Here is a 17,684-nt window from a genome sequence, read left to right as displayed (position 1 = left end):
CCCGCTGTCAGCCGGGCTCCTGCTGAAACCTCGCGAGATTTCCGGGAGGGGAGGGGAGGGGAAAGGAGAGGGAGGAGCGGGGCGCGCGCGCGCCGCGGGCTCTCGCGAGAGTTTCGACGAGGAGCGGGGGACGGAGGGAGGTAACGCCCCGCCCCTCTGCTGACGACACGAAGCGGCGGCCAATCAGCGCGCGGCGGGTTGGACCGCGGGGGGCGGGGCCTGCGCCCGGACTCCCCCCTCCCTTAGGCCGCCGCCGCCGCCAGCTCCGCACGCCCTCCCCACCTCTCGCGAGACTCGGCGTTGTCGCGAGACTCTCGCGGAGTCTCGCGAGAGGCGGCGCGGCCGGGAGATGGCGGCGGCCGGCGCCGTGTGAGGCGGGCGCGGAGCGGCCCCGGCGGCCTCGGGGGCGTCGGGGGCCTCCCCCCGGCCCTTCCTCAGGCGACACCGGCGCCGCGGCCCCTCCTCGGGCCGCCCCTAACCTCTCCCTCGCCATGAAGGCGGCGCCGGGCGGTGCCGAGGGTGAGTAGTGCCGCCGGGCCGCGGAGGGGGGGGAGGCGCTGAGGGGAGGCCGCGGCCTCGCCGGTGGGGCCTGAGGGTGGGGAAGGGGGGGGTGGGCAGGGGGTGGGGGGGGGTCCAACCGCTCCCTGTCAGCGCTCGGAGGGGTAACGGGCCCGCTGGCACCGGGCTGGGGCCGCCCCATAGTTCCTGGGGCTGTTGGGGAGGGAAATGGGGAGAGGAGGGGTCAGAGAGGGACCGGAGATCCCGGCCAGGAGGGGCCCGAGATCCCGGCCCGAAATTGTCACCAGGAAGCTGGCAGGCTGTGGGGCAGATCGGCAGGAGGTGGTGGCGTTGCTGTCCCTTGGGGGGGGTTAAGGAAAATTGGAGCTGGGGGTTAGGGACGTGGCTGAGTGGGTGGCTCTGGTGACAGTGGTGGCAGGGGGGTGCTTAGGCCAGATGGCCTTGGGGGGCTTTTCCAGCCCTGGTGATCCTATGAAATAAAGGGAGCGGCCTCAGCACGGCTCAGCTGAAACCCAGCAGGGCTCTGGGAGCACGAACCTGGTGGGAAGGGACAGGCACGTCCCAGGGGTGCCCAGAGCCAGGCCGAGAGGCTGCAGACGCCCAGGCAGCAGTGGCTGAACACCGAAGCACTTTGGCACCCTGTGGGTGACCGAGTGGCCACCGGGCTCCCCCGAGCTGCTGGAGTCTCCTCTGGCTGGAGGAGTTTGGAAGGCAGCTGGACATGATCCTGGGTGCCCAGCCACCCTCGGCCGGGCTGTGTTTGTAGCGTGGCTGGGAGTGTGCGAAGTGTCCCAAAACATTCAACAAGCACCCAGTTATTCTGGACCCTCGCACTTGGTGGTGCCAGCATCAACTCTGTGAACCGGGCGTGCATCAGTAACGAGGCTGAAGCCTTTGAATTCCACACCGAGGGTCGCAGTTAACGTGTCACAGGCTCGTGTTTGCCTTGGAGGCAGTAGTGGCTGTGGCAAGGTTTATTTTGGCACTGATGTCTGCTGTCTGTCTGTCTTTTTTTCTTTACAAATGCAACTGGAGGAAAAAAAAATAGCACAAAGGAGGGAAAAAAGCTAATTGTGGTAGTACCAAAGCCCACGTTCTCTTGTGTAAGGCTTCTCTTGGCCGAGGCTTTTGGTGAGGGAAGGGTCTGTGAAGATCCTCGCTGCACAAGAAGGTGGAAGAGCGATCAGTGAGGGGGAATCCCGGGAATTAAGCGTAATGTCTCTTCTTTACCTCTCCATTTTTCACTGTGTGGAAGCCTCATCTTCAGGCCATGCTGTCATAGCCCCAAACGGTCTGTCAGTGTCCTCCTGTCGTGCCAGAACTTATCCTGATGGGGCCAGTCATTCTAGGGGGGCTGTGCAAAGAGGAGCCCTTCTCCAACAGGCCCTGAGGCTCTTTAGGACCTCTGGGTTTCGATGGCTGGTGATATAACATTTATTTAGCCTTAAAGTCTGGGTTGCAGGGATAAGATAGCAATAAATATATTTTTTAAAACCGTGCCTAGCTTAAAAGTGGGAAGTGTTCTCATTACAACTGCCAGGCTGTGTTGTTTGTAAAACCTGCAGATATTGTCCTGTCCTCTCTCCTGAGTTGTCCCCGTGGTTGGTCTTGCAGAAGCGGAGAAGCTGAACAAGATGAGTACTCTCCTAGAAAGACTCCACGCAAAGTACAACCAGAACAGACCCTGGACAGAAACCATGAAGCTAGTCCGTCAAGTCATGGTGAGAAGGGCTGGGATCCGAGCAGGAGGGTGCTGGAGTTCATTTTTTTTCTGCAAAGTGCTTGCGTTTTGGTCAAGCCTTGGCTTCCTTTTGGCTCAGCGTGGCTGGGGCGTGCTGTCCTCACACCCGCAGCGTGCAGGGAGGGATGGGATTCCCTTCTAGCTAGGTGAGGGTAGGGAGGAGCAGGGGGCAGGGCAGAGCTACCTGAAGGACTGCTGCGTTTATCGTGGTGTAAAAGTTCACCTCTCTGTTTGTCTCCTCGTACACAACTCTCAGGTTATGCCTATTAAAAAGTCGTTACAGTCTGTTGTTCCACAGGAGCAAGTTGCTCCAAAAATAACTATCAATTCCAAGCCTGCCTTTGTTACCTGCTTCCAAAATGGGTGCTGTTCTCGTACAGGAATCAAAATGAGGGTGTAATTTTGGGATGAAATCTAATCTGCCTTTAATTACCTGAATAAACCTCACTTGACTGAACAAAAATTGTAGCAATTCCCCCTCACTGAGTGACGCATAAAGAGGACATTTTTCTTCTTCCTGGCGTAGGAAAAACGAGTTGTGATGAACTCTGGGGGGCACCAACATCTGGTGAGCTGCTTGGAGACTCTGCAGAAGGCATTAAAAGGTTGGTACATCCTGTGCGTGCGCTGTGGGAGATGCTTAACGGTGACATACGGTGGAAATTCTCCACAGAGCAGAAGCGAGGCCGTTGCTTGCACATCTCGCTGCGTTCGTGGGGCTCACGTTTCCATCAGCATGCTTCTGTCTTGTGACTCAGTGTCAGTCAAGATCGCTTGTGTTATTTTTATTCTTATTGCCCCTACCTGAATTCCACTGGAGGAAGAAATCCGTTCTCCCTCTGTACTGCTGAGAACGTTTGTTTTCCTCCATTTAAATTGTTCCGTTCCAGTTTTGAGTGCAGATAATGCTTAGAGATGCACGTGTTAAGGTACGAGCACACACAGGAGTGAGTGAGGAGCTGGGGTTGTTTTAATGCTGATGTCTCATGCCAGGGAAAACGTTGAATCCTTTCCCTAAGCCTTGTTTTGTGCTTTCTCCATCCAGTGTCTTCTCTGCCTGCCATGACGGATCGCCTGGAGTCTATAGCCAGACAGAACGGGTACGTCTCCTCCTTTGTTTTATGGCAAAGGCATTTCCTGTTTATCTGTACGCCTCGTAATCTCACTGCTGGTTTGATTGGTTTTTGTGTGCACCTCATAGCAATTTTTGTTTTGTTTTGTATGTAAGCCTTGGATCTCACCTTAGTGCAAATGGCACTGAATGTTACATCACTTCAGACATGTTCTATGTGGAAGTCCAGTTAGATCCTACAGGGCTGCTATGTGATGTCAAGGTGGCTCACCACGGAGAAAACCCTGTGGTACGTATTGCTGAGAAAGACGAGCGTAATACCTTTTTGGGTTTGGAACTGCACTTTTGTCTCCCTTTTGTTTGAGCAGAGAAAAAAATCACAGTGAATGTCCTGCCAGACCAAGCATTGTGCCTCTGCTGCTCGCTTGTTCTCATGGAGGGTCAGAGCCCCCGTGGGGTAGCCTGCGAAGAGCGTTTTACTCACGGTCTCTTTTTCTTTGAGCAGTGTTAAAACTGGAAAAAGTATTTGAGGAAGTTTTTGGTGTGTTTCTGAGGATTGTATTTCTGGAGGAAGGATAGGGAAACAAATCTTAGAAAACTTAAATCTGTGAGTGGAAAGCACTAAGGTGGGGAATGTTATGGCTGAAATCCTGAAAGAAAATTGCTTTACTTCCCTCCTCCACAGGTGTGAGAGTTTGAACTCACTCTTTATGTTGGTGTAGCTGCTCTTCTGAAAACAGGCCATTTTTAATATATCTATGCAAGATCGCAGGCTCTCAACCTCTGGTGGTCACAATTTTAAAAGCTTATCCCAAATCAATCGTTTAAGAAGAAAGAACATTGCTTGTATTTGTTCCAAAGGGGGTTGACAAGCAGAACTACAACCATAGCAACGTGTAGTTGTGAGCATTTTGTTGCTTCTTATCTAAAGATGATGCTCAAAAACTTCACCATTGTAATATTTTACAGTTGCTGTGCTGCACAAAGACTTAAACTGCGTTTGACATTGATGTTGCTGCATGTTCTTTCCTTTTCAGAGTTGTCCAGAACTGGTGCAACATCTGAGGTGAGCAACAAGAACTGTTTGCTACATTTTTGGATTGGCTTCTCTTTGCAGTATGGATGTGATACTATTTTACGCCTGGAAACACAAAACATTTCAAAGCTGTTCTTTCCCTATAAAGTCTCTCCTCTTCCTCACGGGATTTTCTGGCTTTGGATCAGATGTTTCTGATCCTGACAGCCATGCCTGGCATCTTGGGAGCCACAGCACAAGATGCATTCAGAATTGTTAAAGCTGGATCACGTGAAGAAGGCATCACTTAGCTTTCATGTAGCAAAACTCTATTCTGAAGTGACTTGATATTTGTATTAATGGAACTTTTAAAACCGAAGCCTTATCTGCAGCAAATTTGAATGTGTGTTACTTTTTCTCCTTCTGACTTTCAGAGAGAAAAATTTTGATGAATTTTCTAAGCATCTAAGGGGACTTGTGAACCTGTATAAGTTGCCAGGAGACAAGTAAGTCTAGAATATGTATGATATTTATGTCCATGTATATGCAACTAAACCTACAAGCTTCTAGCTTTGTGCTTAAACTTTCATTGTTCCTGTGATCCTGCTGACTTCATCACTATGGCTTGCATGTGAACACAGTGGGCTGGAAGGATTTAATGCAGAGCAGTGGGAATGCAGATGGAAAAGTTAATTTCTAAATGCTCCGTCTGATAGGAAGTGCTGCAGCTTGTCAGCCATCAGTTTGTGAGTTGCATTTCTTTGCATGGTTCCTTTTAATTTTTTTTTTTTTTTTTTTTCCAGCAAACTTAAAACTAAAATGTACTTGGCTCTACAGTCCTTGGAGCTGGATCTCTCAAAAATGGCAGGGATGTATTGGTAAGAACATCTGTATGGTTACTGTTTTTCTTTGTTGTTTTTTTTTTCCTTGATAATTTTTGTATCAGGTTGACTGATTATAATAATGCCAAGAACCGTATATCCATGAAGTGTCACATCAATCTCTATATATTGTGACTTTATTGCTAAAAAAATGCTATGCTGATGTTACAGAAGGATTATGCTAGCAGGAGAGTGATAAAGAGAGACAGAAAATTTGCTCAGAGCTTTCTGGAATTTACCATTGTCCTTTCTAACTACAGAATTCAACTGAAGGAAAGTTTGGAAGGCCAAAAAAGTTCATGATTAGTTCATGATTAGGATTAGTGGTAACAATTGCTTTACATTACAGTCAGAAACGAAGAAACATCTGACTACCTTTTAGTGCTGTGGATTCAGGACATAAACCATCCGTACTATAGGAATAAAAGTAGCTTCTGCTTTGCCTATGACACTGTGAAGTTTAGAATAGCTACTTCTGTGACTGAGCAGTGTGTATATTGAGTTAAAACCTTAGACTGCCATCAGGACGTGAATTTTGGTTTCAGATACGGCTCTAGCTTGTTACAGACCTGTGATTGCCTCTCTTGCAGGCAAGCCACCAATGCAAATCCACTCGACAAGATTCTTCGTGGCAGTGTTGGCTATCTCACCCCCAGGAGCGGAGGTATCTTGGACAAACACTTAAAAACGGAAAGAGAAAGTTGGTTTTGTTCCGGGTCCCCTTTGTTAACATTAGTTTGAAATTAACTGGTGGTAATAAAGAAAAACGCTAATCAAAGAGGGACGAGGTGGTTGAACATTTGTAAGTCCCACGTGATCCAGAAAGCCAGTCTTCCTTCACAAAGCTCCGTGCAGTAATATTGTGGCTGTGGCAGCAGAGAACAGCTCTTGCAAGGTGCTCTAGGAGCTCTGTGCAGCATGTGCTGTGTTACAGTGCAAATACGATGTGGTTACAGGGGTTAGTAACGATGGGGTTAACCTGTGGCATCAGGATCCCTGCTCATCAGCCTCTCTCTTGCAGGTCTCCTTATGAATCTCAAGTATTATGTCTCGCCTTATGATTTATTTGAAGATGGCATTGGAACCCCCATTATCTTGCATGAGAACAATGGTAGGTCGCCTTTGGAAGCTCCTGTGGGCCTACTGCTGCTTGAAGGAGAGAAAAAAGCAGGAGTCCAGGGGAGCAGTCTGGCTCCCCTCTGCTGCCACTCTGTAGTACAAGGAAAGCAGAGGCTGCCTACAGAGGACACAGGTTTAATTAGTACATGAGTAAATGCCATCTGAGCTGACCATCTTCTTGAGCCTCATGGCTGTTTTGGAGTTTGAATTGGGCTACTACCAGTAGTGGCAGTCTGCAGACAGAGCCTTTGTCCTTAGGATGAGTCTCTTTGTTAACATGAGAGTTATTTTATTATCGGAAAACTTGGGTATTCCCATCTGCTGTCTTACTGTAGGATTGTTTTTCATGCATGTGCATGGATATTTGTCTTTTGGTAAAATGACAAAACCCAGCACCAGTTAAAATTGAGGCTGGTCTTGGAAAAGAAAAGGGTGAAATTGTTCAAAGCTATTTATTGTTTTGCTTTGTAAAGAACATACTACAGACTGGCAAATGTGTTTGAAATATGTTTTAGGAATTATGCCATTGATCAACCTTGTAAGAAAAATAGCGTTAGGTAGCACAGCTAACTCGTTTGGCTGTAGTCCTTGTAGAGGAAGCAACGTGTTTCCACTGTACTGATATTTAGTTCATAAAAGCTGTGTTGTTTCTTCATCACCTTATCTTGTTCCCTGTTTTTTCTTGCCTTCTCTTGCAGTTCCTCGATCTTTAGGTATGAATGTGTCAGTAACAGTCGAGGGAACCATGGCGATGTACAAACTTCCAATTGCACCACTGATTATGGGCTCTCATCCAGTTGACAGCAAAGGGTAAGCAGAGGACCTTTTGGCCAGGCCTTTCTCAGCGGCCTTCGTTAGATGCCAGCTCAATATTCAGCCCTCTTTTGAAGTTAGAGGGGGGAGATGACTGTGTGATGTCATAGCATTATATGAAGCTGAGAAATGGGTATTTCGGGCACGTGACATGCTTTTGAGGACTGTCTTTTAATTTTTAGGAAGGTATAACAACTGCTTGTATCTGAGCAAACAGCAAATTGTACAGCTGGTGCTCACGATCATGCCCTGCATCTAAAAAGACCACGTATTAACTTGATTTTCCAGAACTCCATCTTTCTCATCAATCACCAGTGCCAACAGTGTGGACTTACCAGCTTGTTTCTTCTTGAAATTCCCACGTCCCATTCCAGTGTCTCGAGCTTTCATTCAGAAACTTCAGAGCTGCACAGGTGAGTGGCAGATCTGTGAGACGGACACTCCCTATGTTTTTATTTAAAAATTGCTACTATTTTTAAAAGCATGCCATAAATATTTTTAAAAGCATGCCATAAAAGTTGCTTAAGGTTTTGTGCTGTTTTTGGTAAGAACCAGAGAGGTTTATTTCAGTAGATGGTAACTCCTCTGGCCCACCATCACCTTCCAGCTCCCAGTGCTACCATTATCTGCCTTTTTTTTCCCTCAGGTATTCCACTGTTCGACACGCCACCAACGTTTGTACCTTTGTATGAGTTGATCACGCAGTTTGAACTGTCCAAGGAGGCCGATCCTGTACCATTAAACCACAATATGCGCTTCTATGCAGTAAGTACGTCATTGCAACCAGGGCATTATGCTTGTAGTTGAGCACTGTGGGGGGGGTTTCATCTGTTCTGGGTATTTTTCAAGCAGGATACAGGAAATCGGTACAGCATTTGTTCATGGGGAAAGCCTGTGCTATCCAGTCATTAGAATTCTGATACAGACATGACCACAGTAATTAGGAAAACAAACTGTTTTGTCTTAAATGTGGATTTGTCATAACGTGTGCTCCCACAGAATTATTTGTGTGTGCATCTGACCTATTCTCTGATCTGGAAGATAGATGCAAAGGCTGTTTGGTCACACTGGTGTGTATGCTGATGTGTGCGCACCCAGTGAGGTTGCAGGGGTTGTTTTCTTTCTCTTTAGCTAAAATTGTATACCAGAAAGCTTTAGGTGGACTGGGTGGCTTAAATAAAAGTGAAATGACAAGATCAAACCTTCAGTACATGACTTTAAATTTTGACACGTGTTTTAGTGAGTTGGCTCTTCAGAAGGTCTGTTGGCTGTTCTTGGGTAGCGGGTGAGAAGAATGCTGAAGGTAGCTGCAGCAGTGTTTCAGAGACTAGATGGGGCTTGTGGGAAGACATCAGAATCACCTGTGATGTTTGCAATTTTCATTGATTTTCTGTGCAAATAAATAAACGTATAACAAATGGAAAGTGACTCAGTAGTGAAAAATCCATTGTAGTCAAAGTGCTGCTGCAGTAATGACAGCAGAAGTATTGGACTGAGCGTTGCCAGATTCTGTCCTTTCCTCTTTCTTTGGACTGTAATTTGTGGCTGAATCACTTGCATCGCTTGGGAGAAATCCTACTTGTTAAATTAGTCAGTGACAGACCTCCTATTACCTTCAGATGATTTCTCTTTCCTGAGAAGGGATGCCGTGCCACATGAAGCTGTTGTAGTGGGGGGACAGTTAATGCTGTTTGGCAGTACTGCTTCTGAGGAGCCAAAGTCCTGTCTTGCTTGTTGGGGTCTGTTTGTCATTTAATGGAAGGAAGATGTCTTCATTGTCATTTTCAGCCAGGAAGGTGGCTTGGCATCCTTTAAATCTGGAGCCTGCCCTTTCCTCTTTAGACGTCTTGTTATCGCCTTGTACCCAGCACTGGCTGGAGTAAAGCAGAAATTGTTTGTCAGGCTCTTCCAGGACAGCAGCACTGTTACTTTCTGAACAAGGATGCTCCTCTCCCAGATGGAAGAAGCCTCCAAGGAACACTGATCAGTAAAATCGCCTTCCAGCACCCTGGACGGGTTCCCCTCATCCTTAATTTGATCAGACATCAGGTGGCATACAACACACTAATCGGCAGCTGTGTCAAGCGAACAGTTCTAAAAGAAGGTGGGTACGACATCAAGTGGAATATAATGTGGGGATAATAAGGAGCTGTGGGTGATTTTCCCAGCTGTAGGAATTAGCAACAAGGCCCATGCTGCTTCCCTTTTTCTTTTTTCTTCTATCTGGGTATGTTGAGCTGGCGCCTCTGGTTCATCTCATGTGTTCCCTAATGTAACAGTTCCCGTGTCTTTCAGATTCTCCTGGGATCCTGCAGTTTGAAGTTTGTCCTCTCTCTGACTCCTGTTTCAGTGTATCCTTTCAGCACCCTGTGAATGACTCCCTAGTGTGTGGTAAGTGGACTCGCTAAAAGCATGGTGTATTTAGAGGCAGGACGGCAGGGTTTTCTTCCACTGTAACCAGCATTTTTATCTCTTCTAAATGCCTTCTCTCTTTCAGTGGTAATGGATGTGCAAGACTCTTCTCATGTGAACTGTAAGCTGTACAAAGGGCTGTCTGATGCTCTTATCTGTACGGATGATTTCATTGCCAAAGTTGTTCAAAGGTAAGCTGGATGATTCTGTTCCAATGTTCCGTGTTGCTTACAGTGATGTTTGTAAGCCAATATGCAGGAGCCTGCAAGTACAATTAATTGCAAATGCTTTTGATAGCATCCCACCAAGTTTTTTATATTGCAGAAAATTCAGCTTTGAGGAGGAGAACTGACAATGCAAAACCAGGCTCCAAAAGTAACCCAGAAGCAGCTAAAATAATTGCTTGAATAGCTAAAATGTAATTGCTTTCCCATATTTCCCGGATTCCTGTGTAATGATCAGGATAAGTGATTTCTATCCAGAGCATTGTCCAAAAGAGTGGGTGTCATTATCCTGGTTTCGTAACCGGGATGAGCCGAGGTGCAGGCAGCCTGCGTGGCACGTCTGTGGTTACTCAGCCAACCAGTGCCGGAGCCAGAGAGGTGGCTCAGACCTTCTGAGTCAGTCTGGTGCTGTGCCTGTAGGACCAGGCTCTCAGGTTCACTCCTTTCTGTTTGATGAGCTGTAACAGAGAGAGAGAGAGATTTCATGTTTGAGAACATATCGGTGAGTACCGTGGCGTGCCTCTGTTCAGGGCACTCCGAATTGTATGGATGAATACTGTCTGTTGTATTTTTCCTAGTTGTTTTTGGAGCCATTCTGTCTGAGTGAGTTTTACACGCGGTTGTTTGGAGGAGAGGCAAACCTGGCACCCTACTGAAAATTCCATTCCAAACCTTGAACTGTAACTACTTATTTTGGGGAGTGTGTCCGAGGTGCCTGCCTGTTTATGCTTTCTCCTCTGGTTGCTTGCTTTCAAAGTCTTGTAAAATGTGAAAGAGCTCCCCTGCAGGTTGTCATTTACCCCGCTCTTTTATCAAGGTTACTCCACCCCAGCCACCATGGAGGCATGCAGAACGCAGCAGAATGTTAACAGTGCACAGCATAGACTTCGTGAGTGAGAATAGCTATTTTTATTTCAGAACATTATAGGGTAGTTGACCTTGAGTAGAATGTGACAGTATCATTGATTTTTACAGGACTGCAGGAAGTGTAAGGCTTGCCAAGCTTAGACAAAGGTGTTCCCTAGTAGAATCCGAGTAACAACCCAGGCTGCATCCTGTGCTTTAACTACAAGATTATCATCTGTCAGCTATTAATTATTAGAGTTAGTTGATTGATTAATTATCCCTGCATTTTGTGATTGCAAGGCAGTTGTGTCATGGCTGGATAAGCACGATGGGATAAGTAAGAACACAAACAGAGCAGCGAGGCATTTACAGTGGCTGGACCTGTTGCCCTCCTGTGCCCACGAGCCTCACTGCTTGCTTTGTCTGGCGAAGGTGTTAAAACTGCGTCGGTGAGCGTTGCTGTAGGGCAGCAAGATGCATGCTAAACCCTTGGTCTTGTGTCTTGCAGATGTATGTCCATTCCCGTGACCATGAGAGCAATTCGCAGAAAAGCAGAAACGATTCAAGCAGACACACCAGCCTTGTCCCTCATTGCAGAAACAGTAGAAGACATGGTGAAGAAAAACCTTCCCCCAGCCAGCAGCCCAGGGTATGGCATGACCACAGGCAGCAACCCAATGAGTGGTACCACTACCCCAACAAACACTTTTCCTGGGGGGCCCATCACTACTTTGTTTAACATGAGCATAAGCATGAAAGAGAGGCATGACTCGGTGGGCCATGGGGAGGACTTCAGCAAAGTGTCTCAGAACCCTATTCTCACTAGTTTGTTGCAGATCACAGGGAATGTGGGGTCTACCATTGGCTCAAGTCCAACCCCTCCCCATCACACACCACCACCAGTATCCTCACCAGCAAGCAACACCAAGAACCACCCCATGCTCATGAACCTTCTTAAAGAGAATCCTCCTCAGGATTTCTCCACTCTGTATGGGAGCAGCCCTCTCGAAAGGCAGAACTCTTCCTCTGGCTCTCCCAGAATGGAAATGGGCCCTGGGGGGAATAAGCAAAAGAAAAAAAAATCCCGCATGCCAGCCGACAAGCCCAAGCATCAGACTGAGGATGATTTCCAGAGGGAGCTCTTCTCAATGGATGTTGACTCCCAGAACCCCATTTTTGATGTCAACATGACTGCAGATACCCTGGACACCCCTCACATTACTCCAGCACCCAGCCAATGCAGCACTCCTCCTACTACATACCCGCAGCCTATACCTCACTCGCAGCCCAGTATTCAGAGAATGGTTCGACTCTCTAGTTCGGACAGCATTGGAGCCGATGTTACTGATATCCTCTCGGATATAGCAGAGGAGGCTTCCAAGCTCCCCACCACTAATGAGGACTGCCCGCCCATTGGTACTCCCGTGAGAGACTCTTCTAGTTCAGGACATTCACAAAGTGCCCTCTTTGACCCCGATGTTTTTCAGACGAACAATAGCGAGAACCCGTACACAGACCCAGCAGACCTGATAGCAGACGCTGCTGTGAGCCCCAACAGTGATTCTTCAAACCATTTTTTTCCAGACGGGGTAGATTTCAATCCTGACTTGCTGAACAGTCAGAGCCAAAGCGGCTTTGGGGAGGAATACTTTGATGAGAGTAGTCAGAGTGGAGACACGGATGATTTCAAGGGCTATGCATCCCAGGCTCTAAGTACTTTGGGGGTACAAGTATTAGGGGGCGATGGGGGGGAAAATAAATTTAAGGGAAGCAATCAGTCGGATACAGTAGATTTTAGTATTATTGCAGCTGCAAGCAAAGCACTGGGGTCCTCTGACATCATGGAGCACCACAGTGGAGGTCAGAGCCCCTTACTGAATACAGGGGATTTAGGAAAAGAGAAGTCTCAGAAACGGGTAAAGGAAGGCAACGGTTCTGGAGGTAACCTGGCAGGTCCTGGAATAGATGGGAAGCCGGGGAAGCGCAGCCGGACGCCATCCAGTGACGGCAAAAGCAAAGAGAAGCTCCCGAAGCGAAAGAAGCAGGAGACAGACGGGAAGTCTCCATCTCACAGCTCGTCAAACAGGCCTTTCACGCCACCAGCGAGCACTGGTGGGTCCAAATCTCCTGGCAGTTCAGGCAGATCTCAGACTCCTCCCGGTGTGGCTACTCCTCCTATTCCAAAAATCACAATTCAGATCCCAAAAGGAACAGTGACTGTTGGCAAACCGTCTTCTCACGGCCAGTATAGCAGTAGTGGCTCTGTCACCTCCTCCAGCAGCAAAAGCCATCATAGCCATTCTTCCTCCTCCTCCTCTTCCTCCTCCTCTTCAACCTCAGGCAAAATGAAAAGCAGCAAATCCGAAGGGTCTTCGGGCTCAAAGATGAGCAGCAGCCTCTACTCAAGCCAAGGTGGCTCAAGTTCAGGTCAGTCCAAAAGCTCGACGCAGTCGGTGGGAAAGCCTGGGTCCTCCCCCATCACCAAGCACGGCCTCAGCAGCGGGTCTGGAAGCACCAAGATGAAACCTCAAGGAAAGCCATCGTCGCTTATGAACCCTTCCATGAGTAAACCAAACATCTCGCCATCTCATTCTCGACCTTCCGGAGGTTCTGACAAGCTTGCTTCTCCCATGAAACCTGTTCCAGGTACTCCCCCGTCATCGAAGGCGAAGTCACCTATCAGTTCAGGTTCTGGAGGCTCTCATATGTCTGGGACTGGATCGAGCTCGAGTATGAAATCGTCTTCAGGAATGGGATCCTCTGGGTCCATGTCACAAAAGCCGCCTCCTTCATCGAATTCTTCCACGGCATCTTCATCTTCCTTTTCATCTAGCGGGTCTTCCATGTCTTCATCTCAAAACCAGCATGGAAGTTCCAAAGGCAAGTCTCCTAGCAGAAACAAGAAGCCATCTCTGACTGCAGTCATAGACAAACTTAAGCACGGGGTTGTCACTAGCGGGCCTGGTGGAGATGACCCGATGGATGGACAAATGGGGCCAAGTTCCAATTCCTCAAGCCATACTATGTCCTCCAAACACAACATGTCTGGGGGGGAGTTCCAGGGCAAACGCGAGAAGAGTGACAAAGAGAAATCTAAAGTCTCTGTTTCCGGAGGATCTGTTGACTCTTCCAAGAAGAATTCAGATTCCAAAAACGTCGGAAGCACTGGAGTGGCCAAAATTATCATCAGCAAGCATGATGGTGGTTCCCCTAGTATTAAAGCCAAAGTAACTCTGCAGAAACCTGGGGAAGGAGGGGGGGATAGCTTAAGGCCTCAGATGGCTTCTTCCAAAAGCTACGGATCCCCTCTAATCAGTGGATCTACTCCAAAACACGAACGCTGCTCTCCCAGCCACAGTAAGTCACCAGCATACACTCCCCAAAACATAGACAGTGAGAGCGAGTCGGGCTCTTCCATAGCAGAGAAATCCTATCAGAACAGCCCCAGCTCTGACGACGGCATTAGGCCACTGCCTGAATATAGCTCAGAAAAACACAAGAAGCACAAAAAAGAGAAGAAAAAAGTGAAAGACAAAGACCGGGACAGGGACCGGGATCGGGACAAAGAAAGAGACAAGAAGAAATCTCACAGCATCAAGCCAGAGAGCTGGTCCAAATCCCCGATTTCAGCTGACCAGTCTCTCTCCATGGCCAGCAGTGCTATGCTCTCGGCTGAGCGACCATCCCGGGCTAGCCCTGAGTTTTTGATCGGGGAAGAAGACGATGATCTCATGGATGTTGCTCTAATTGGCAATTAATTTCCTGAGTGTCTTTGAAAGATACCAAGTACGCAGGACCTGCAGGTTCTAGAGATGGAAAGGAAGGAACCATTCGTTGCAAACCTGCCACGCTGATGTCGATGAGGTGTTATAAGAGAAAAAAAAAAAAAAGTATTTCCAAGGATCTCCAAAGTTCACACAGAACGTGTGAGTGCCAGCAGCTCATTCTGCAAGCCAGGTTCCTGACTGTGGCCTTCATCCTACGGACACTTACACTCATTCTTAATTTATAAGTATTAATAGGCCCATTAGAGGTAATGGGCATAAAGCGAAGTGTGCGTGTAAGCGTGGGAGCAGTCCTCAAACTGGTGCAAACAAACATAGGCTATTCTGGGAGAATCTGAGTTCCTCTGCCCCTCTTCCCGCTCAGACAGAGTTGGTTTTGCTTTTAGGAAGTTTTAAGCTAATTATTTTAAGGCACGATTTAGGGTTGGGTTTTACTCTTTTTAAAAAGGGTGGTTGGAGGAAAGGAAAAAAAAAAAAAAAGTGCTTTTTAGTTCTTTTTATTTCTGTGGCATTTCTTCATTCGTGGCCTGATTCAGAGCAGTGCTGAGGAACTTTGTCTTCCTCTGGCGTGGGCTGCAGTCAGCCACGGTGAGGGCTGTTGGCTTTTTATTCCAGGTCGAAGTGATGAAGGAATGCTGTCGAATTTCTTACTTCCCTTTCATTTTAGCTATTTATTTATGTCCATATCTGAATGCATTATGCTGCTTGTTTTCATGCGATCTCCATTTTAATTGTATGATGGAGCCCAAAGGGACTCGAGAATTTGGGTAGAGCCTGTGGATTCGGAAAGCTCTGCACACATGCAGCCACTGTAGCTATGGTGAAGCCGGTACAATTCTGGCGTGCATTGGAGCAAATCTAAATTGAAAAGGAACTCCACTGTCTTAATCTGAGCACTGCTTCCTTGTAAACCAAGCAAACAGAACGTCCCCAGGACCCCCGATGCTGCATTTGTAAAGAGAGAGACTGTAAGCCGCACACGAGCCTCAGTCCTGCAAACTTTAGAGCTGTGCTTAATCTATCTGCAGCAAATGCTCCGTTACTGTCGATAGAACAGCTCGTGTGTGTTCGTGGTTAAAAACAGGCCTTGTTTTCTCAAGCTGTTTCTGTTGCTGAAGCGCTTAAGGTTTCTTTCTTTTTTTCTTTTTTTTTTTTTTTTTCTTTTAACTTGCAGCACACTTCTCAAATAGTAATTCTGGTAATGCACACAAGTATTCCCTTCTCTCTCTGGGAGGTGTTAGCCTAGCACTGTGAGTCAGTCACTTCCTCGTGTTAGCACTTACACTGCTGGAAAAGCAGACCCTAACTGGTTCATCTGGATAACAATTGCAGCAGAAGCAGTGGTTTCCTTAAGTGATGGATTTCCCCCTTTTGGCTGGAATTAAGAGCGTGACTCAGGCATCCTCTGTGGTCTTATCTTGTGGTCCTTGAAAGGAAAAGAGACTCAGGAGAGTGTTTTATTTTTAAAAGCAGTTAAATGTGATTTGCTGAAGAAGAAACGTGGGAAATCGCGAGTTCTCCATTCGAATTTTGTACTGGCAGAATCCTGCTCCCCCTGGATTTTGGCGTTGACTCTTGGAGGCCAGGATTTCACCTGTGGGAAGGAGATTAGACTTCGCGCTTGGGGATGCAGCCTGAAACCATGTCAAGGATTTAAGCTTCTTTTAAACACAGAGATTTCCAGTCCTGCTTACGGTCTGACCCCAGTGATATTCCAGGCAAGCAGTTTATTTTCTGGCTCAGTTCAAAGCCATAGCAAGGTAGATGTCTTTTCAGTAGGGTGGCAACTACTCAGTTAATTGCAGGGGGTTTTCACCACTTCCTCCTGCCTTCAGCTTCATTCCCAGGCTCCTGTAGGGTGCAGGAGCCCTGAATTTCCTAAAGCCACCCTGAACTCCAGAGAGCTGCCCTTGTATTTTCCAACCGTCATCCTTTGCTCCTTGTGGTCTGCATACCGTAGCTTCCCCCTCCCCAGTGCTCCTACCTTTACGTGCTGAGATGATAGAAAAGTAGTGAATAAAGCCTAAACCCGGAGCAAATGACGTTATCTTACGCAGCATCAGCCTCGTATGACTGCGGGGTGTCTCTGAAGAGGATGTAAGGAATGCAGCACCAGATGGCTTTATCTTGAGACCCTGCTACCGCGGCTGCACCGGGGAAGTAAAACCTGCTCAGGCTCCAGCAGGTTGTCAGCTGTTTTCATTCTGCCCCTCTCATTTTGTAAGTTACTTTCTTTGTTTGTTTGTCTGAAAGAAGTTCTCTGATCTGTTCAGGGCTGCGTGAAGGTGTAAAGAGCCTTCAAACAAGGCCCTTAAAAGTCGAATCAGGGCTGGGGAGTTCACGGAGGAGTGTGCTGGACTTGTTGATCGGAGTAATGTTTTACCAATGTGAAACGCAGTAAAAGTTAAAAGGAAATACTGTTCAGCTTCAGAACTGACACAGAAATGTGTTTGGAAGGGAAGAGCTGAACACGTTTCCTTCTCTGCTTGCCCAAGACCAAAGTTCACTACTCTAAATGTCTCCTGCGAAAGGGGGGCGGCGCGGACACCCACAGAAGTCCAGGGAACCAAGTCTCCTCCTCTCTCAGCCTCCGTGACACCGAGCGCTACGAGAGAAACCAGGGCCCGAACTGTGGTCGTAGCAGGCTGAAAGCTGTTGGATCCGTTTTGATGCACTGTACCCTACCCCTTTGTATGCCCTCTGTTTTGTATCGTGTGAGAGAAAGAGAGAGAGAGACAGAGAGACCAGAGCCAGGCGCCAGCTGCATGCTGCTTCTACCGCGGTGCGAGATGAGGTACACCCCTCCCTACACAGACGTTTCGTGTGTAAACGCTTTGGTCTCCTACAAATGTTTTATTTTTAAACTATTTTTGCTTATTCTCGACGATATTTTACATCTTTCAGTATTGGAAAGATAAACGTGTAAACAGAATAAAAGCCAAACCTTTTACTCTCAGCTGCAGCGGGCGTTACGGGGCGATTAAAAGCGTTTTTTTTGGGGCTCTTTTGCTCGTGGGGCTCCGGCCGGGCCCCCCTTGATCGCTCCCCTCTCCCCCAGCGGCCTCGGCTCGGGGCGCTCGGCGGCAGCCACGCGGGATTTTCCCGCGGTAATGACGTCACCGCGGCGCGATTACCGATTGGCCGGCGCTGCCTCACCCGGAAGGGAGTGGCGGGGCGGGGGCCGCGCCCCCCTCGCAGCCCCCCCCGCAGCCCCCTCGGGGCAGCCCCGGTTTGGGGGGGGGGGGGGGGCAGGAGGC

General features: G+C 48.0%; 1 protein-coding gene across 2 annotated transcripts; it reads left to right on the top strand.

Moving 5' to 3' along the window:
* The first annotated feature begins 344 nt into the window (after positions 1-344).
* Positions 345-17,383, top strand: MED1 (mediator complex subunit 1). Of its 2 annotated transcripts, XM_084300918.1 has the most exons (18): positions 345-519; positions 2,134-2,240; positions 2,787-2,865; positions 3,306-3,360; positions 3,489-3,621; positions 4,370-4,398; positions 4,782-4,853; positions 5,151-5,225; positions 5,819-5,892; positions 6,250-6,339; positions 7,046-7,157; positions 7,449-7,573; positions 7,807-7,925; positions 9,063-9,264; positions 9,456-9,551; positions 9,658-9,763; positions 11,151-11,291; positions 11,469-17,383. In XM_084300918.1, exons 1-18 carry the CDS (start codon positions 492-494, stop codon positions 14,398-14,400), a joined length of 4,575 nt encoding a protein of 1,524 aa, XP_084157044.1. In that variant the 5' UTR covers positions 345-491; the 3' UTR covers positions 14,401-17,383. The 2 variants fall into 2 exon arrangements, with proteins under 2 accessions (XP_084157044.1, XP_084157043.1); XM_084300917.1 differs by having other exon boundaries at positions 11,151-17,383.
* Positions 17,384-17,684: the final 301 nt, after the last annotated feature.

This window comes from Netta rufina, assembly GCF_964035555.1.
Source record: "Netta rufina genome assembly, chromosome: 24".
Lineage (NCBI taxonomy): Eukaryota > Metazoa > Chordata > Aves > Anseriformes > Anatidae > Netta > Netta rufina.
This window is presented reverse-complemented; position numbering and strand designations above follow the sequence as displayed.

What these genes read in the sequence shown, in the direction of transcription:
- MED1 (XM_084300917.1), top strand. Translation starts at nt 492, where the DNA reads ATGAAGGCGGCGCCGGGCGGTGCCGAGG. An exon ending in AGCTAGTCCGTCAAGTCATG is followed by an intron (nt 2,241 to 2,786) that starts GTGAGAAGGGCT and finishes TTCCTGGCGTAG; the next exon opens with GAAAAACGAGTTGTGATGAA. An exon ending in GAATGACTCCCTAGTGTGTG is followed by an intron (nt 9,552 to 9,657) that starts GTAAGTGGACTC and finishes TCTCTCTTTCAG; the next exon opens with TGGTAATGGATGTGCAAGAC.